Source organism: Scleropages formosus, chromosome 4 (assembly GCF_900964775.1).
Source record: "Scleropages formosus chromosome 4, fSclFor1.1, whole genome shotgun sequence".
Lineage (NCBI taxonomy): Eukaryota > Metazoa > Chordata > Actinopteri > Osteoglossiformes > Osteoglossidae > Scleropages > Scleropages formosus.
In genome coordinates this window covers 20,639,712-20,660,353 of record NC_041809.1, presented here as the reverse complement: position 1 = coordinate 20,660,353, position 20,642 = coordinate 20,639,712, and the positions used below count along the sequence as shown (strand labels likewise).

The following is a 20,642-nucleotide window of genomic DNA, read 5'->3' as shown; positions in this document are numbered from 1 at the left end:
TCTCGCACAAGTCCCTGGTTTGTCCAGATGTTGCAGGATGTAGTGCAGTCTCATGTTGACTGCATCATCCACAGACCTGTTTGCTCGGTAAGCAAACTGCAGGGGGTCCAGCAAGGGTCCAGTGATGTCCTTCAGGTAGGCCAACACCAGTCTTTCAAGTGACTTCATGACCACAGACGTTAAGGCGACAGGTCTGTAGTCATTAAGTCCTGTGATTTTGGGTTTCTTCGGAATGGGGATGATGGTGGAGCATTTGAAGCAGGAAGGAACCCACATCAGTGTATGTGCTTCATGGAAAATAGAGGACACGATCAAAACACCTTTCAGTCGTTATTTGGATAGTGACACCAGATTTTCTTGTTGTGTGAATAGTGTAGCTATCTGGTACAATGATTTATAACCTAAAGGTAAGCAGTTCAGATCCCATTCCTGCCACTAAGTAATGTCTGAGCAATTTCTTTACCCTGAACTTCTCACATATAAATACACTGCTGTATAAATGGGTCAAGGGTTGTAAATTGCTTTGTGTGAAGATGTCACGAAAAAGGTAAATCAGTGCTGTTAACTGTTCATTCCAGGTAGTGTAGTGGTTAGAGCTGATGCCTTGCGATTAGAAAACATGAGTTTGAATCCCTTTTCCTGCTGCAGCGCTTCAGTCAAAATATTTACCCTGAATTACATTTTTATCAGACACTTTTCTCCAAAGTGACTTTCAATGAACTCTGTATAGTGTTATCAGCCCCCACACCTTATTCACTAAGGTGATTTTTTGCTGCTGGATACACTACTTACAAAGTAACAGAACTTTTATATCAGTATTGTTTACTTCTCTATCCACCTGTGCTATGCAGCAAAGGTAAATCTGAAATTCCAGACGGCTCTATGAATGGTTAAAACATCAAGCTGATGTAGAAAAATACATAATCTTGGCAACTGAGTAATAAAGTTGGTGTGTGTGTGCATGCATGTGGGTGCACACACAGTAGTATAGCTTTGTAGATCCTGTGCTGCTCTGTGGGTGTAGGGTTCAAGTCCAGCTCAGGGTGTGCAGTCCATGTTTTTCACCATGTTTGCACTCTCCACACCTGCATTGAAGGCAGCAATAGCAAACCACTTCCATTCCTCCTTTGCCTTGGAAATCACACCTGTGGTCAGTCGCTATGATTAAGACAACTAATTACATGACACTGGCTGGACCCACGTAATAAGATGCACACATTATGCCCAGAAGACTTTATTAGCCTAAACACATAAAATCCAGGCAAAAATGAGCTGAATACAAAGCTCTCATAAAACTTAGTACATAATGCTCTCTAGACACAATCACTGGACATAAATAATCTTTTGAGAGGTAAAGCCAGAAAGCTGGCACTCATTTTATCCTCAAAGAGAAAAGCAGGAAATCCAGTTGCCTACATTTTCACCATATTAAGATAAGCATCTAAAAAGAAAAAAAGTTTTTACCTGATTTCTATTCAAGTGCCATTTCTGAGCCTCAGACACCATCTTTAAACTTTGAAATAAGAGATAGTTTCCAATGATTTCCACATCATTATGGCTTATTTTTAATTTTTATGAGGCATCACTGCAACAGTTTAGAATGCAGAACTGGAAAATAATGTTTCTGCTGGATTTAATTATTTTCACAAACTGCTCTGTATTTCAGCCACTATGAATGTGCATGCACCATAAATACGGTATTTACATTTACACACAGCAGCATTGCTCCCAAGCAGCACAGGTACCGCAAGTGTTCTGCAGTTCCCTCAAAAGCCCACATTTAACTGCAGATAAATAAAAATACTGTACACCACTTATTCATAGTAAAATTCAATATAACTCTTGTAAAAATATTACTTTCATTGCCATGACTCCAATTACACATTTAAACGGAACACAAAACTATAGGTATATATATTCTGAACCCAAACAATGCATGGAAAAAAATAAGTTAATTAGAATTTCACAGAGAAAACACAAATATAAACAGGACACAGATGGTACACAATGCAAAAGAACAACAATGTACGCCTTGTCCTGGTCAAGATCATTGTAGTCCAGACATCCCAGAATCACTGGGCACACAGGTGTAAACCCTGGACAGAATGTCAGTCCATTAAATAATCAAATTAAAGAATCACATTTGCATTAAATACTGAAAATGTATGTAGTCTTGCGTACTGTTCTGTGTTGCACCAAAGCCCCGGAGAAACAACATTTCATTCCACTGTACACAAGCTATATAGAAGAATGACAATACAAACCCACTCAACTTCAGATCTTCCTCACACTTGGGAATCTGTTCTGACCAGTAGGGGGCAAATATCCTCCTTTAAATTTATCCATTTACAGTACAGCTGGTCCCTGATTTATGATAGTTCGACTTACGATTTTTTCTACTTTGCAATGGTGAGCTAACAATAGAGGTTCAGTAGAAACCATACTTCAAATTTTGATTCCCCCCCAGGCAAGCGATATACGGTGCAATAGTATTGTGATGCTGGGCAGCAATCCCGGTCTGTCACGCAGAGGTATGTATTAAATGCATTTTCAACTTGCGATATTTTGAACTTCCAGTGGGTTTCGTGGAACGTAACCCTATCGTAAATCGGGGACCACCTCTATATGACACCTTCAACGAAGGAGGCTTACAAGGGTAGGTTTACTACATCTGCTTACTTTTTTAACAGTAAATTAAATTTTAGTGGAGCAACTCGTAGCAAGTACCTTGCTCGGGAGTACTACAATGACAGCGAGACTTGAACCTGGGTCCTTCAAATGTGAGGTGATGGCTCTGACCATTACACCAGTAGATTCCCCAGTTCTTGATGTGTTTCAGTTGATTGATATAGTTCAGTAGGACACCATTCTTTTTTTTTTTTTTTTTATCTGAGTGTCACCCCAAGCTCTGTAGGCAGCAGGCTGCGCAACTGGAGCTGCATGCCCGACGCCTGGCTGTGAGAGAGCGCGCGGTCCGGGGACTGGTAGGTCAGCCGGTAGCACAGACTAGCATGGCCCATGTGGGGGTGCCGGAAGCGGTCTACCATAACCACCTCTTTTACGGTGCCTGCCGAAACCCGCCGCACGAGGGAATGGAAGGCCAGCTCATCAAAGCCCTCTGGCTCCACCCAGAAGCTGATATCATGCGTGTAGACAGGTGGGTACAGCGAGAAGGCGCGGAAAGGCCCAGGGGATCTGAGGAGGAAGTGGGCCAGGAAGCGGGGGTCAGCACTCCACAGGAGGCGCCAGTCAGCCACGTCAAAGATCTGCACAGACAACAAGTCCAGGTTGAAAGTGGCCACGCACAGCTGCTGGGATTGCGGGCCATCCCTTGTGGCAGGGAACGCTTCCAAACGGCCCACTTTAAAGGGGCTCTTTGTATTCACCCACAGCTCTTGTATACCACCTCCCTGGTTTTCTTCAAAGGCGATGCCATGCGGGGAAAGCAGCGACTGCAGGCAACTCTTGATCTGATGGATTGGCTGGGATTCCGCAGGGAAAGCCCCCATGAGGAGCAGCTGATGAAAAGCAGGCGAGACGCTCCTAGAGACGGGCACTCTCTGGAACACCAACCCACTCAATGCATGCAGGACTTCGGGCTGGAAGGCCCTACGCTGGATGATCTCCTGGACGTGCATGAGTAAGGATGGTCGGAGCCCAAAGCCCCCCATGGGACTATCCTGGTTGCCATCAGGCTCACCATCTTCCTCCGTTTCCTTTTCCTCCTGGCCCAGAACACAGGTTTCAGTGGGTCGGATCCAGTAGATGTCTGAGGAGCTAATGCCAGGACCACATGCATGCAGCCTGTCGGCAGAGCGGCGGAAGAGCTCGGGGAAGTCCATATCCACCACGTGCACTGGCCATATTGACTGCAGTTCTTTCAGCAGCTGCTCTTTCACTCTCTGCACAGGGTGATGTGACTGAGGGCCCAGGAAATTCCTAAGCAGTACAAACAAATCAAAAAAGGTAAGCAAGACACTTCTAGGAACAATAAAGTAACAAAAACATAGCTTTTAAAAAAAGTCTTTGCCATTTTTGAAAATCTTCTGAAATGACCTTTGAAGCTATTTTGAATACTGTTTATTTTCCCTGTGCTGCCAGTTATATTACAACAATGGGGAAGTAACATTTTGACCTTATCGTAACCACGAGCTAAAGATTAACCAGTTTAATTTTCATTTCTGGCATCTGGTCACTCTTTTTTGGTGGCCGAAAACATCCCCCCATGGAAAACAACAGCAGAATTAGTAACCAAAACTTTGGACGCATCAGTGAAAATGCTGTACGAGAACCTGTTTGCAAATTCACACAACTCTTGGGGAAACTCGTAGCGAACAGTCTCTCTTCCGACAGTGATCTCCATGCTCATACTCTGAGGGGCGACGCAGGGCAAACTACGTGTGAAGACATGATTTAAGGCCCCGTCCATGTGGAAACCTTTGTCTTGGCTCCTAGAAAAAAGACAAAGCCAAAAATAAGACGCATAACCTGTTAGTTTGTCACCCAGTTCCAAGCCACTTCAGCGATCAGTTACATATAGTAAGAATACTTGTGTTACCTGTAGCCGGTGCACCTGTAGCCCTGGTATTTTTCGTGGTCAAAGGGGCAGATTTCACTCAGGATAAGTCCTGCCTCAGCAGCTATAGCAACAGCCTGCCAGCTGTTGTGCCACTCCCTCATTGGAGTATCAACAGGTGTGCCACCCTGCCCATTGCACAGGGCAACATGGATCTCCCCACCATCTTTCAGCACCTGGACGCAGCTGCATAAGCAAACTATCTGTTAACTGCCAACACTCTCGCAGCAAGTGCTACCTATACTCCTCAGTACCATTCAGATCTAAGAAGGATCACCCCGATTTCCTTCCACAGTTTACAGTGGAACAATTTTTTTTGTTTATATCTTGTTCCGTAAACTAACCTCAATAAATGTAAATCATTTACCAAAAAACCAGGAACAGTCCGATAAAATGTCATTCATCCTTGGAGTATCAACAGGTGTGCCACCCTGCCCATTGCACAGGGCAACATGGATCTCCCCACAGTCCGATAAAATGTCATTCATCCTTGGCAGGCCGACTTGCATATTGCCACTCGTTATGCTCATTGATCCTGTGAAGCGTTTCTACACAAATGATGTGTGTCGATTCATGCAGAGGCTGTACTAAACCTGAGAAAGAACTTAGCCAGCAGGTTTCGGTTCTTTTTCACTCCGCTCTTGCGCCCACAGTGGGGGAAGTTGAAGACGATGCAGTCAAAGAGCCTTCCTTTGAGCGCAGCACACTCTTGCAGGGAGGTGCCATCCACCTCAAAGTGCACTTCTGCCCCTGCAACACATTGAACCCAGAACCTCAGTTTATGGAGTGCAACACAGTTCCATGAAAACTAACTGCCCTTCATCAATACGGTTACATCTTACTGACCACCTCTGTGGCTGTGTGGCGAGACATCCGACCCACTGTAGCACAGCACGTTAAGAACACGTAACGTAAAGGTTGTCGGTTCGAGTCCCACGCCCTACCGCTGCTGTTGTAGTGTCCTTGAAGGCGCTTGCCAGTGCCTACTTAGCAACGCTGATGGATCAAGTACTGCAAGGATTTGTTTTTTTTTTTTTTTTTGGTTTTGAATCCTCCACCATCCACCAAATAATTTATTTAAAACCATGATCTTAGAGAACCGTAAAGAGTCTCACCGCAGTCCTGGAGCCTCCGTATGTTGTCAGCAGCCCCATCCTGCCGCAGAGCTGCCTCTTGGGTGAGGAAGCAGGTGGCTGTCACCTTGGCACCGCCCAAGGAAGCCTGGCACAGGGCAGCCGAGAAGGAGAAGTTTCCCTCTCCCACAAGCAGAACCTCTCGAAGGGTCGTCATCGTACCACCGCCTGGAAGAACAGCAACGTGGTCACGCTGACACACAGCAGGGCAAAAAAGAAAAAGAAGAAAAAAAAAAAAACAAAACCTCCTTGACTTGATTCAGGAGGAGGAGCGCAGAAACTTACATTCCTCACCCGCTCAGCGCTCACGCCCTCGGGATGGAGCGCATGTCAGGTTCCGTACACACAGCAAGAGGGTGAAGTCAGCACCTGCTACTACATGATCATAACGAGCCCAGAGAGAGAGGCGACTGTATGTCTGTCAAAGACAGACACACGTGACACGAAGCCACAGTCCTGCTCGTCCTTGAAGGGCCGCTGCGACGTGGGGAAATGACAATGAATGAGCACGCGGTTGAGCTGCCACTGCGCCCCCTCGCTTCGGCTAAATTATAAATTCTACTCTCCGCGTCCACGACCACTGAGTGCCGAGGTGCTGTAGCTGGAGGCAGGACAGCAGCCAGACAGACAGGCTCCGCGCGAAAAACACGTGCTTCGCTGCCGGAACGGCAAAAATAAAGTGTTCAGGAACGCGAGCGATGTACAGTGCCGCAGAGGCTACGGATGTCCGCCATTTCCACAGACCATTCATTAAAACCCTTCGTTAGCCGTTCCCACCTTCTTTAAAGAACTTATAATTTACTGGAGTGTGGCTTAGTTAGAGCCCGGGGGGAAACGGGAAGAAAGTAGTGAAGATGACCAACACGTTTTTTAAAATAGTTTCATCGGCTGCATTCCTTGAGTGATATGCTACTGGATATTTAATGAAAGATCTAAGTATTGTCACATGTAAAAGTTTAAAGACGAACACGTTCAGAAAAAAAATATTTCGCGTGGGGCTCAGCTACGTTTCTACACCGGAAGATTATCGAGCGACACCGAGCGGGGACAGGAAGACTGACACCTCCAGTGACCAATAAAATGTATGAATGTGGAGGAGGGCGGGCCCTGGAACTCGGACTTTTTTAATGACATTAGACAGCGCTAATGTTCTCTGTAATAGGGCCAAACCAGGTCGTCTTATTTGGAGTTCCAGTTACGGTTCTGGCAAATATAAAATGTTGTCTTATGGTTACTTTAAAACCTCACAAATGCCTATACCGTTGTTTGGAGCTAATATTAATTAATATGGAATTAATACAAAGAGAGCACCAGGCTGGGTGCAGGGCAGGTTCGAATCCGTCTGTGACCTTGTGCGAAGGGTGTCGGGATAGGCTCCGGACCCCCGCAAGCCTGACTTGGACAAGCGGTAACCGCTTCAATTAACAGTTGCGTAACAACTTGTCTCGTGTCAGCGTTCAAAAATACCCCCAGTAGTACTCAGTGCTAAAAAAAATATCATATTGAGAGAACATGTGCGCGATCATTTGAGGGGTGTGGTCATTTTTCACGCCTATTAATATTAATATAATATTATATTATATTAATATTTAGTATTACATGTAAGGTATGAGGGAATCACCCTAACATCCGAGCAGCATGACTCACTGTTCGGGGAATTGCCTTCGAAGTAACCGAGTGCTGTTCCATTTTCCTTAACTTGTGTTTTCACTTTTTATGCGGACATTTTTTACTGTTTCATTATTTTACCCTATTCTTCTTTGCTCTTACTGGAAAGCTTCAATTTACAATGTATTCAAAAACACACACACACACACACACACACACATTTTCAGAACCGCTTGTAAAAAAAAAACGTGCAAAGATAAGTTTCATTCATTCTCGCATGTAGGCGAACTCTCCAAACGAAATTATATGTTTTATATTTAAAAAGTTGTTCAATAGTAACGCTCCGTTAAGGCGAACGGAATCATCATGTGAACACAAAACACACAGGAGTTACATTTAAATTTTAACAATATATTTTTGTTAAGAAACGGGCGTGTTAGTTCCTGCTCCATAAATTTTATCAGAAGTTGTGTTGTGTGTAGCACAAGCTACGGACTGGAGTCAAACGCACAGGACAGACAATTAAATACTTCAGTCGTACCAACAAATCCATCAAAATGCTGCTGAATTCCTTTTTTATTTCTAAGGTACGTGTTCATGTAGCAGGAAGGCGGGTGAGACTTTCATTTATGGGAAGGAAGAAGAGAAAGCGAAAGGCGCAGGGAGGCTCACGAACCGGCTCGCGGAGGCTCGCGCTCTTCGCTCGTGCTCACAATCCGGGGACCCGCGAAACTCCGCGGTAGAATTAATTCCGTGAAATTGAGACTTTAATCCTTTGCTACTGAAAAACGTCGTACGGACTCGCGTATGAAAAGGTAGGATGAATTCTATACTTCTGCGATTACCTAAAACACTAAAATGTTGTTAGAGCAAACAAAAAAAGTGCGATTCTTCATCCTCATCTCTCGTGCTTCAAACGAACTAATGATGAAATGAAAAGAACAGTTAGTGAAATTAAATAATATTCGTTATGAGGTGGATCTGCTTTAAAGTACTTTAAGACACTGTTACTGTAAGTGAAAGGGAAATTCTGTCTTTTGACTATATTTTAAATATGGAAAACAACAAGGAAAGTATTTGCTGCTACTTTTTGACAATAAAAAAAAGTCAAGGAATTCCTCAGCAGGCGGTTGTACAGAATTCTTCATCACCTCTCTTCTTATCTCCATTTCCTAAAACAAAAGCTCATTTTAAGTCCCTTGTTTTCTCATAATTATCACGTATTTCTGTTTGTAGGTTTATGGAAACCAGTTACTGTACATCGCAAACATCTTAGGTACGAAGAAGTACAGACATGTCCATCCTGTTTTATGGCTGGGAGACAGAATGTGATGATGTCCAACACCTGGGGCCAGAGCAGGAGCCAAAGCAAGGAACGGTGTACACCATGTACCACGGCACTAGCGTACAGGGGGCCCGCAGCATCGTTCGGCACGGCTTCCGGCAGTCCCCCGACGGCATGTTGGGGCCAGGTGTGTACGTGAGCCGCGACCAGAAGAAGGCACAACGCTACCCGCTGAAGGCCTTCCCCAGTGACCGCGTGGTGCTGAAGCTGAATGTTGATACTGGGCGTGTCAAACGCATTGACAAGGACAACCACCCCTTGCAGAAGACCTGGCACAACCAGGGATATGACACAGCCTGGGTACCCCCCAAATGTGGCATGAAGGCTGTGCCCAGTGGCCTGGAGGAGGACTGTGTGTGGGACCCCAATCGCGTGGAGATAGTGGACGTCGCCCTGGCCCCAGAAGCTGTCCTCACCGAACTGCAGGGGCTGATTGCTCAGAAACGACAGTTCAGAGGCCCGTCCCCTGGAAGGAGTGTGTGTCGGACGTGCAAGTCAGAGGCACACTTAGCGCACAGCGAGGAGACCTGCTGGGGCTGTGGGAAGAGCATTTGCCCACTTATGAAAAAGCACTTTTGCAAGTGGTAGTGTTGTGCTGTGGGGGGCACGGTGGCGTAGCAGGTTTGACCGGGTCCTACTCTCCGGTGGGTGTGGGGTTCAAGTCCCGCTTGGGGTGTCTTGCGATAGAGTGGCGTCCTGTCCTGGGTGTGTCCCCTCCCGCTCCAGCCTTACGCCCTGTGTTGCCAGGTTAGGCTCTGGCTTGCCGTGACCCCCCCCAGCTCGGGAGAAGTGCTTTCAGACAACGTGTGCTGCAGCGCGCTGGTACGGAGTGTGGACGTGTACTTCGGTTGCCAGTCACTTAGATATGTTGCCTTTTTGAACCACGATACCAGAATCATAATCAAGTGCTGGAAATTGATTTTCAAAATTGTACTGCATGGTGAAGGGTGAATGCAATCATTTATTTCTCAGTGAATTAAAATTAAAATGTTTACTTTTCTGACAAAGTGATATATATATATATATGTAATACGGTGCTGCTTGAAAATATGTAAACCCTATAAGGATGGTCGTTATTGTATAAAATGTTAAAATAAACATAAATCTTATGTTTAAATCTTAAACGTAGAAAATGAATACATGATCATGATTTACACCCCCAGGTTCAGCCAGTGCCTGCTGCGTGGCGGGTCTGGGGTTTGAGCCCTGCTTGGGGTGCCTTGCGACGGACTGGCATCCCGTCCTGGGTGTCCCCTCCTCCTTTAACCTTGCGCCCCGTGTTGCCGGGTAGGGCTCCGGCTTGCTCGCAACCCCGCTTGGGATAAGCAGTTGTTGACGATGGATGGATTTACACCCCTGATTCTACTTACCTACTTCATTTAACCAATGTAACTTGGAGTTCACTTATTTTGGCACCTGCACTATTTCAGTTTTTGTAAGACACACAATTTCCTCTAAAGCAACATATAGAACTGATAACTGCACACCTATTATGTCAGGTGAGAAAGACTGTTTCTCATTAAATAACCAAGTACCCAACTGTATAAATGGGTAAATCATTATAGGCATCTTAACACTGTAAGTCGCTTTGGTGAAAAGTGTCAGCTAAATGAATAAACGTAAATGTAAACATAGAATGAAGTCTTGATGAGGACAGACAGTGACCCCTCACCGCTTGGGAGAGGAACTGTATAACATGTATTCTCTAACTGCACCAAGCAAGCCAACGGTGTAAATGATGTGAGACTTTAACTCAACTTATTTAGGTTTCTACTTTTAAAACTTTAAAGTGGACAGGATACAACCAAGACCAATGCAAAAGCTGCACTGGTCTCTTAAGTATTCACACAATTGATTCCTCATGTTACGAATAGTCAAGTTGTGAATTTCTGAGGATATTAACACTTCCTTGCATATTTATTTTTAATTGCATTTTCTTCACTTACATTTCCTAAATGTTCTGTCTGTTGTGGAGTGAACGCCACCTGTTTTTACACAGCCAGTGAAGGTGCACCCAAGAGAACAAGAATATGTAGCAAACACCCAAAATAACTATGATTTGTAGGAAGCTATTATTAATTTTTGATGTTAATATTCAGATTAAGTGTGGTATTTGTGCTTTCTTTCCTTCTCACTCTTCCCAAAAGTGGCTGGTCCACACCTTTTTTACTAATATAAAATTTCTCTAAAGCAATTAGAACATTGCTGATGTCTATGTTCCTAAATTCTTCGGCTAGGAAACTGAATTATGACATCTGTATCTTTATCTGATGTAGGAGGAAACCCACATAAACACAGGGAGAACATGCAAACTGCACACAAGCTGAGCCACATTCAAACCGACTTCTAAAAAGCCCAGATCATGAGGCAACAGCACCAATGACTGCACCACAGTTCCACCCAAACAGTTAACAGGATTAAAAGTAACATGCAAGTATATTTGTGGAGACTGCTAATTCTAAAACCACTTCCAAACATAAAAGGATAAGCACTGGATCACATGGTAGAAAAGGCTGGAATCAACTGCAGAGCTTCCCGATTCCTCACAGGCAGCTTTAAGATTTTACACATAGATTCTGTCAGCCTAGTTAACGAGGGCACTTTTGCTTACAGTGCAGTGTTTCCTAAGGGATACTCTTCCATTAAAGGACTTGGGAAAAGTTGTAAGGCTAGTATAGTATAGCAATCCTTTTGGAAGTGTTGATAATCTTTATGTTACAGGCTATATTTCAAATCTCATTCAAAAAAAGCAAATTTGTAAATGCTAAAGAACCTTTAATTTTTATATTGCATGAATTAACAAGTTTGTTATGGACCTTTACAACTCACACTACCCTGAGAGTCTGAGTTGAAGAGATGTAAATCTTTAGCTTTAGTTTTAACACACTTTAATAATGCATTAGTTTTTTCTGTCCAGATCTGTAGTACTGGTCCCAGATCATTATAGTGTATTTTAAGTTACGAACAAAGTATACAAATGACTTAAACACAAACTGTCCTGGGCAGTTGTACTTGTATAATTTAACTCAAGCGAGATTACATAGTCTTCATACACATTCATTTAGAATGCCTGCGATTTATTGTTGTTACTTTTTGTCCGAAAACCATTCAAAGTCAGTCCCTGTGAGAATGCTGAGAATGCTCAGAATCGACTTCTGTTGTTCTCTCTTTCACTGTGAATCGAAAGTCCAGGAGCCTCAGCTGCTCTGGTGTTCCTTGTGTTGAATGAGGCCCTTTGCAATGAGTTCAGGTATCTCAACAGCCAGCCAAGGTCCAAGCTGCAAGAAGACAAAACTATTACTGATGTTTATTACAAATCTAAATAGTTTATCCAGACTAATAACATACATAGCACATACCCCGAGGGCCATCAAGTGAGCCAGGCCAAACTTAGGGACATTCCGGGCCCAGAGAGGCTTAAAATGGTCTGTCAGACAAATCTTCCCTCCCCTTGGATGAGGAAAAGAAAGAGATGATATTAACACTTCCATAGACATCAGCAATGTTCTAATTGCTTTAGAGAAATTTTATATTAGTAAAAAAGGTGTGGACCAGCCACTTTTGGGAAGAGTGAGAAGGAAAGAAAGCACAAATACCACACTTAATCTGAATATTAGTATCACACATCGCAATATATTATTAAATATTACATATCACAATGAATTTGCATAAATATAAATGTATTAATATTAAATATAAACTTTGTAAACAAAAAGTCGGGGAAAAGACAGTAGACCCATTTTGTCTGAATGAGGATATCTGCCACCTTGAAGAGGAATTACTGAAGAAGCAGCGTATCAATAATATCACAGCTGATATTGCCGAACAGGCTTTAACTCACAGCCACTTGGTCAAGTGTTCTGCACCTGCAACACACTAACCTGTACATTTTGGCTGTCTTTCCATCCAGCTCTGGAATAGCAACTTCTGGAGCTGTGGCAGGGTACGTCACAGGAATCTGAACACAACAGAATTAAACGGCCAAATAAATTATGAATAAATTTGGCAAAAAGTAAGAGCGACATCTGCAGTACAGTTAATTTTTTACATACACAACCATACGACGTGCAGCGAAATGCTTTTCCGACTGTCCGAAATACAGACCGATAGAAGAGATAATATAAATAAGGCGATACAAATAAAGCAGAAATTAGAAACATACTACAGAAATATGAAGAATATAAAATGGTGAAAAAAGGATAAAATAAATAATAAAATAAGATAAACATATAGTGGTAAAAAAATACATATATAGTGGTCTAAAAATGTGGCGTTAACAGAAATATAATAAAGATGTATTAGAAATATACAGAAAAATACAGATGTGGAGTCCAGTATTAAAGGTTAAATAAAAAAAAAAAAGGGCAATGTTGCGCGGGGAAAAAAACAAAATCGCGTGCAATATTCGGCTCAGATAGCGCTCCTCGTGCATGCAGTCAAGTCTCTATTCCGTGGTGTTATTCTGGTTAAGAACCCGAATGGCCTGTGGGAAGAAGCTCCTCCTCATTCTCTCCGCGCTGGCCTTCAGGGAGCGAAAATGCTTCCCTCACCGCAGCAGGGAGAAAAGTCCGTTGTTCGGGCGGCTGAGGTTTTAAAGGTTCTACTAATCTCCGATACTCACATCGAACTCCATGTCAAACTCATACTTCAGAAGATCATGAATTAGCCAGCATTTTCCAAACCACCTACAACAAGAAATACGCACAAATTATAGGCGATGAACAATTCCGTACCTGAAAAACTGTTTTTTTTTTAGTGTCCATAAATATATGAAAGAAGAGATATACAGACCTTGTGCCTTCTTTGTTGGACTCCAGGCGGAACCAGTCGTTATCTGCATTCTTATTGTTTTCCACATACTGTACTAGACGAAATGAGAGAAGTGTGAAAAGGAACAGAAGAAAATAGAAAGTACAAGAGAGTCTAAGATTGATACAGTGCAGCCAAAGACAATTTCACTATGTTCTGGAGATGGAACACATCTGTGTAAAAATATTGACAGGTGATGGTGGCAGACAGCAGATGGGTGTTGGTTCAAGGCCCTACAGTTGTGTCCTCTATACAACCCCTTAATATGTTTAAGAAAATACATGGAGCACAACTCGAGAGGGAAACAACATGGTACTGGAGGACGAAAAAAAAAATAGAAAATAAATAAATCAACAGAAATCCAAAGAGTTATACACACAGGTAACAGCTTCCTTAAGCATTGCTGGGACACACTCCCGACTCCCCTTGTAATTCATATATTGTTTAAATCATTAAAAAGACACTGGTTAAAAAGGAATCAGATAAAAGCACAAGCAAAGAACAGCCATATAAGACATGATGAGTTATTCGACGACGACGTACACTGTTAACTGTATGTACTGTAGTGATATGGCAAATGGCGGGCAAAACATACTTTGATGAGAGCTAGGTACTCCTCTTTTAATCTCTGCACCCACAATTCCTTGTCCCTGGGCCCAGCGTTGGTCTTTAAAAGCGGTATTTCGGACACTGCTTTCCTTGTTGCTTCGTCTGCCATCTTGCCTGGATGGGAGGGGAGGGGAGGATGCGGAAGAACGTCACGAGACGAGTCATCGCTACAAACATCCAGCCGCGGCCACTCCAACAGCTCAAAGCAATCAAACAAACAAAATAAAACATTTAGTGGCGCTGTTGCAGGCGAAACTTTTGAAAAGACAAGTGCGTAAAAAGTGGCATAAAATAGAACCAAGTTATTTATTCGCAGATACAATGCGCATCGGGAACAGTAGATCTTCCCCTTGTTTCCAGGGGGACGCATTATAGTGTGGGTCTTCGTCGGAGTGAAGCCGGGTCCGCACATCTGTGTCGTCATTTCCGCAGCGTTATTGTATAAGCATCCCATTCATTTATTTAGCGGTAGTCCTACACCTTTCTTTAACTATTGCTTTTGCATATCTCTTAATATTTTGAAGCATTCTACATATTAAATTGAACGTAAGTAGTTTGCTATCGTTTTTTGTTTACCATTGTTTGTCATTCTGGAGCTTACATTCACATTTGCGTCTTTCATTTGCTGCCTCAGATTTTCCGTTATGTACACAGCTGCACAATTATATTATTACGGCGTAGAGGTAGAAAGTGCGCAATTAATAAGATTAAGTCAGGTGACCGACACTGAAATACTGCATTACTTCCACGTAAGGCTGCAGTGTTTCTCAATTGCAGAGGGTAGTAACTAAGTAATAATTAATGCTGGAATTATCACCACAATTGAATTGAATTCATTTACGACTTCAAAAGTGCCGCTGACAGAGCCGTTCGAAGGAGCGAAGGAAAAACGACCGTTGGTTGCACGTCACCAAGCTGCACTGTGTGGCGAGGAAGCGAAGGGGTGACAACGCTGCTGCTGCTGCTTCTGTGAGTGTTCACTATACACACCACCATGGCTGTGTTTGTGCTCTGTTTCTCTAGTCCTTGGGGCTGAAAGTGGGAGTGGCTCTCTGTCGCCCCCTGCCGGCCCCCATGGGCAGCGTGCTGGCCTTGTCATCCCGCCCGGGGCGTCAGAACTCTCCGTTCCCGCGCGACGCGCCGCTCTCCAGGTGGGACCGCAGGGACGGGCGCCTTTCCAACCCCGGCAGCTTCGACGGGCTCCACCGCAGCTGCAAAGGTCACGCACTACTGATCATTCATTCATTCATTCATTCATTCATTCATGCGGTTTTTTTACACACACACACACACACACACACACCCAATGGACGAGCAGAGACGCATGCAGCGCTGCTTGAAAGTGTGGGAACTCCTTGTGCCTCTTAGTTTTACCATAATGGTTCTTTAATGAGAAGCTGTGTTTGTCATGCTACATAATTACAAACCAGTTCTGTATGTTGGTTTAAAGGAAACCATGCGTTTATTAGATGCACAGAAGTAGTGCAGGTGCAAAAGTAAGTGAACCCCAAGTTACATTGGTTACACCAAGTAGGTAAGTAGAATCAGGGGTGTAAATCATAATAACTTATTCATTTTATAAGTTAGTTCTGAGATTTCACATTCAGATTTTTTTACAGTTTAATATTTTGTAAAAGAACAATTCCCATATTGTTCACGTACTTTCAAGCAGCACTGTATATGACACTGTATATGACAGAAAGATGGAGAAACACAATTTATTGGATGCATTTTTTTTTAATTTTTTGAGCTCTTTGAGTTTGTTGACACGTTTATTATGTAAAGTCAGAAATAACTGTTGTATCATAACTGTAAGAAGTGGAAATTTAAATATTCTGTTGGTTATAAAAAATTTTTTCCCCCCTACAGATGTCTTTCCTCAGCAAACAGAAGGAGTCAAACTGGTTGTCAACAAGACTCTGAGCAGCTTCTTTAAGGTGACTTTGTCTTCTCTGGACAGCTATAATCCACATATGTACTAAAAAGGAGTGTTTCTCCATCCCCTAGACTGTCATTTATGGCTTACAGCTATTGTGTCATAAGTACATAATGTCCTCTAACAAATTTTATCTTGTCTTTTAATTAAGGTCAGCCACACTTTCCATCTCAGTGCAGTGGGACCATCAAACTATCGCTTCCATGTCTCCTACCTGCAGTCGGACATGGATAGCAAAGAAGTGGTAAAGTGTTTATGTATGAAAGTTTATCGTGACTTTTCAGGAAATATTTTCACTCTTTGTTCTGAAGTGTCATATTCCATCCTTTACCCAGGATTCCCCCATGCTGATAGGGGAGATGGACTCCTCTGGCAGTTTAAATGCCCACTCTTTGTTTCACCTCAGCGAACGAATCCGTGCCAAAGCTGTGTTTCAGGTTAGCCACATTCATTTATTTAATTATGGTTTGCTGTAATTATGAAGATGAGTGTAAAATGCACTATTTTAAGGATCTTTTTGCATGCTCAGCCATCTCAATGTCCTGAATCCCTTTCACTGCTCCCTGCTTCCCTGCTGCGATCAGACACAGCAGTCCCACTTTGTCACCTGGCAGTTTGAGACGGAGTACAGGGGCAGTGATTTTACAGCTGCTGTGACTATGGCGAACCCAGACATCCTCAGGGAGTCAGGTGAGGCACTTGTCAGTTTTCAGATTGCATGATAGTGTAACTAAACCAACAGGTTGGAATGAAACTTCTGTAAATTCTTGTGTGTCATAAATCACTCGCACAGTTATGCAACATAGAACATGTTCTGCTATGTAAAAGATTCCATCTAGATGATGTTTCAGGTCTCTTTAATCTGCACAGTTTTTTTTTTTTTTAATTTAATACCTCCATTGAAAATTAAATTAATTACATTTTCAGACAGACTTAGCAGGTTTAACCTAATCCAACAATGAGTCATTTTGAAATACTCAGCATTTGCTCATCATAGCTTTATCCTGTTTTTGTTCTTGTTGTTCTTTTTCATCTTTTTGTGTGGTCATGTGCCTGTGTTTCAATGATAACAGTGATCATGGTGGCACACTTCCTCCAGAGTGTATCCTCACAATTGGTCCTGGGAGGGGAGCTGGTATACCACCGCGGTCGTGCTGAGGAGGGCGGAATCCTCACGTTGGCAGGCCAATATTCAGGTTACAAGGGTTGGACAAGCTTAGGCAAACACTATGTCATGAGATGTGTTGGACCTTTAATAGTTGGGGGGGGGGGGGGTTCCTTTTGTGCTGAATATTTGGGGGCTGATTTAAAAAAATATTAATTTTCTCTGCTTCTTCTCCAGGACCAAACTGGGTGGCGACATTAAACGCTGGCAAAGGAGGTGCCCACATGAGCTACTACCACAGAGCCAACAAGCAGGTATGATGGAAGTGCAACAGCCATCCTTCTATTGCCTAGTGATGCCTTTGAATTTTTTTGCATAGTTAAAAAACAGGTGCACACACAAACATTGTTGACATTTAAACACATACAGGTGAGGATGCTTCCAGACTATAAAGCTGAACCGCATTGTGGCTCTCCTGCACACAACATTGATCCTGGTCAGCCAAGCATTGCTTGACGGTTGATGTTTGCTGAATTTGACAGTGGTTAAAGGAGTTCTTTGCAGTTTGATGGTGTGTGTTCCAGATTCAGGTTGGGGTGGAATTTGAAGCCAGCACAAGGACTCAGGAAACTACTTTTTCTTTTGGCTACCAGATGGATCTCCCTGAAGCCAACATGGTCTTCAGAGGTGAACATTTTCTCTCTGGTCACTGCCGTTCACTATCTTGTATGGTTGATTTTCGTGAAAAGCCATTAATTCCAGTTTATCATTTTGCTTTATATCCAACAAGCACTGACTGTAATGTAGTTTTCAAAAAATCCTAACTTTACTATAAGCCTCAGTTAACGACTCTTTCTAGCAATACCATGTTATAGAAGCACAAAAAAAAAGTGTTAGTGAGACAAATTTCCCCCAGAAGATGTCGTTCACCCTTAGCCATTGACCTTGTTCTCTTTCAGGGATGGTGGACAGCCGGTGCATCATCGGCGGTGTTTTGGAGAAGCGACTACGCCCCCTACCTGCTACCTTGATCATGGGAGCTTTTGTCAACCATCGTGGGGATAAGCTGCAGTGTGGACTGGGTGTGAACGTCGGGTAGAACACCCTCCACCTTTGCAAGACCCCACCCTGTGCCTAAATATGCTGTGGATGGCTGAGGTGACTGGGGAAATTTTCAGGTGGTACACTAACCAAAATCAGCCGTCCATAAGGATTTTTGGGGAAAGGAAAATGAGGAGAGTCCAGCTGCAGGAGGCCCAACAGGAATCAGCAGTCTTTGGACTTTCTTAGTTCCACGACTGTACATGGACCTATTGCTATGCTGTGTGTGAACTGACATTAAAGTGTAGTGAACAGCATAGTGCAGATGACTGAACCAACATAGACAGCATATAGGCCTTCTGTCAAGAATGTTGGAGGACCAGTAAACCTTTCTTTCCCATGTAGCCAAAACATAACTGTTCATTGTAGTCAATGAATCAGACAAAATACCACACAAATAATTATTGTAATGATCAAGGCAGTTTAATTGTTCCTTAGTATTTAATTGAAAAGTGACTCTTACTACTGTTTCTGTGTTGTAAGACCAAGGTGGTTAACTAAAAGCCTAAATATAAATTCTGTGGGTTACAGAAACCAGAATAATTGGCTGCTTTGTAATTGCTTGAACTTCTCCTGATAACCAAATCGGCATGAATGAATGGATAAAGATATTACCGTGCACATTTTCAACAATTTTTCTGCTCCTGCTAATTAACTCCAAACAAAAGAAGTCCATGTGAGTGTGAGGTAGTTTTTTGGTGCTTAACTCAAAATGGTACATCAGATAGATGTGAGGCGCACAACTCTGGCCTGTGGTCTTTGAAAGCTGGATCCCTGCAGGTTTTAGAGGATGCATTTAATGCTAGTTAACATATGGAGTACCAGCTGAGGTGACAGTGTCCCATTAACTACTATACTACTGAGTAAATACCAGCGCACCTTTTGTTTCATCAGTTCTGCAGTTGGGTACTTGTGATTTTGAGTTCTGCTGGGTTCCTCTCGTAAGAATGCAAAGTCACATAATGCACTGAAGGAAGTAAATTTTTCAGGAAAGGGTTTTTATTTTAAACAAAAAATTGAAGATGCTTAATCTAGGTAGATGGAGACAGAACTATCTCAAATCAGTCTGTATTTTATACACAACATTCAACTTGAAACGTATAAAAAAAAAAAAAAAAAATTCAGTTCCCTAAAACAGATTTATGTTTAATGGCTTAATTCTGGTTCAGTATTAATGCTGAATGTAATATTAAAAAGAATGCCATTTATCTTGGTTTGACCCAAACAGGAAAGATATCTTTCAAGACATTAACAAATCAGAGGTCAATGTGGAGACACTGGTATTTGTTTTTCTAAGACCTGAAGATGTCCCAGAAGTTTCCTAGTTATAAGGAGAGGAAACTATATTCTGGGAAGGCATCTCAATAATTTCAAGTCTGAAATAACTTCTAGTTTGAGACCAATAATGATTTACAAGATCAAGCATGAATAATATGGGAAAACAGGGTAAGGATGCTCCTGGGGTAGTTGGAGCCAAGCCCCACTATATGATGCACTTTTGAACAGAAAGATCTTGGTTGAAATCCCTGGTTGTACCCTTCAACAACACAAAAACCTTAATTTTATATGGTTCCTATTCATTCAGTATAAAGAATGACTTTGTGTTATCTTGGAGGATATGTAAGATACTCTGAACCTGGGAGTGTTTTATGTAAACAACGTACAATATGTTGTTGCTTGAGTTTATAAAGTTTGTCTTAATCATAGGGTCTTGTCTTTCAACGCAACAAAACTTAAATGTAATCTCTGGGTGGCATTTCATAAATAGGTTGAAGTCTCAAAATGGGGGAAAATCAACTTGGTTTCATGTGACATTGAAAATATTAGGTGTTTCTTCCATGAGAGCTGAATTCAGAATCAGAATTCTGATTTCTGTAATATGTTGCACTTTTGAATTTTCTAAAATGTCTGAATGCATTCATGTAACACTACTTTCTTACTACTTTATTATGTTGGTTATCAGAACTTCTGTTCGTCAGAATTTGTGCTGCCGTTTAATATCTCACCTCTGTTATCCCAAGATATAAATAATTTGTAAGGCTAAGTTGTTTGCCTTGTGTATATTTTAAATTAATTAAATTTAAGCTATTTATTTGCAAAGTCTGTCTTTTTTTAATCAACATAACTTGCAATGTGATTGTTTCTTTGACTGAGCAGTGCACTGTAACAGTATGGTGTTATAATAAGTAGATGTCTGCCAAGGCTGATACTTCCCACGATCAGTACTGGGTGCATTAATTGAACATTGTAATATATTGCATAGTGCTGCATTTATTCATTTGTTTGTTTCAGTAATTCTTCATGCAAATGCAGGTGCAAGGTGCTTCAGAGCCGATCCCGGATACGCAGGGCGAGGCAGGGTACACCCTGGATGGCATACCAATACATTGCAAGGTAGTCGCACACACTCCTTCATTCAT

General features: G+C 42.5%; 4 protein-coding genes across 4 annotated transcripts; 2 read left to right on the top strand and 2 right to left on the bottom strand.

Annotated features, from left to right (window-relative positions):
* Positions 1–2,518: 2,518 nt before the first annotated feature.
* On the bottom strand, positions 2,519–6,491 carry fdxacb1 (ferredoxin-fold anticodon binding domain containing 1). Its single transcript, XM_018755192.2, has 6 exons — positions 5,995–6,491; positions 5,692–5,877; positions 5,170–5,326; positions 4,559–4,762; positions 4,293–4,451; positions 2,519–3,939 (listed from the first exon to the last, which is right to left on the bottom strand). The coding sequence occupies exons 2-6, from the start codon at positions 5,864–5,866 to the stop codon at positions 2,886–2,888; spliced, it is 1,749 nt and encodes a 582-aa protein (XP_018610708.2). The 5' UTR covers positions 5,867–5,877; positions 5,995–6,491; the 3' UTR covers positions 2,519–2,885.
* A 1,536-nt stretch (positions 6,492–8,027) lies between these two features.
* gig2p (grass carp reovirus (GCRV)-induced gene 2p) lies at positions 8,028–9,310 on the top strand. The gene is made up of 2 exons (XM_018755550.2): positions 8,028–8,132; positions 8,554–9,310. The coding sequence occupies exon 2, from the start codon at positions 8,612–8,614 to the stop codon at positions 9,248–9,250; it is 639 nt and encodes a 212-aa protein (XP_018611066.1). The 5' UTR covers positions 8,028–8,132; positions 8,554–8,611; the 3' UTR covers positions 9,251–9,310.
* A 2,110-nt stretch (positions 9,311–11,420) lies between these two features.
* On the bottom strand, positions 11,421–14,705 carry ufc1 (ubiquitin-fold modifier conjugating enzyme 1). The gene is made up of 6 exons (XM_018755549.2): positions 14,067–14,705; positions 13,454–13,521; positions 13,284–13,347; positions 12,544–12,620; positions 12,022–12,112; positions 11,421–11,940 (listed from the first exon to the last, which is right to left on the bottom strand). The coding sequence occupies exons 1-6, from the start codon at positions 14,532–14,534 to the stop codon at positions 11,860–11,862; spliced, it is 849 nt and encodes a 282-aa protein (XP_018611065.2). The 5' UTR covers positions 14,535–14,705; the 3' UTR covers positions 11,421–11,859.
* Positions 14,548–19,095, top strand: si:dkey-71l1.1 (mitochondrial import receptor subunit TOM40B). Its single transcript, XM_018755547.1, has 10 exons — positions 14,548–14,626; positions 15,104–15,299; positions 15,950–16,017; positions 16,168–16,260; positions 16,352–16,453; positions 16,601–16,706; positions 17,090–17,212; positions 17,359–17,435; positions 17,706–17,808; positions 18,081–19,095. Exons 2-10 carry the CDS (start codon positions 15,155–15,157, stop codon positions 18,218–18,220), a joined length of 957 nt encoding a protein of 318 aa, XP_018611063.1. The 5' UTR covers positions 14,548–14,626; positions 15,104–15,154; the 3' UTR covers positions 18,221–19,095.
* The last annotated feature ends 1,547 nt before the right edge of the window (positions 19,096–20,642 follow it).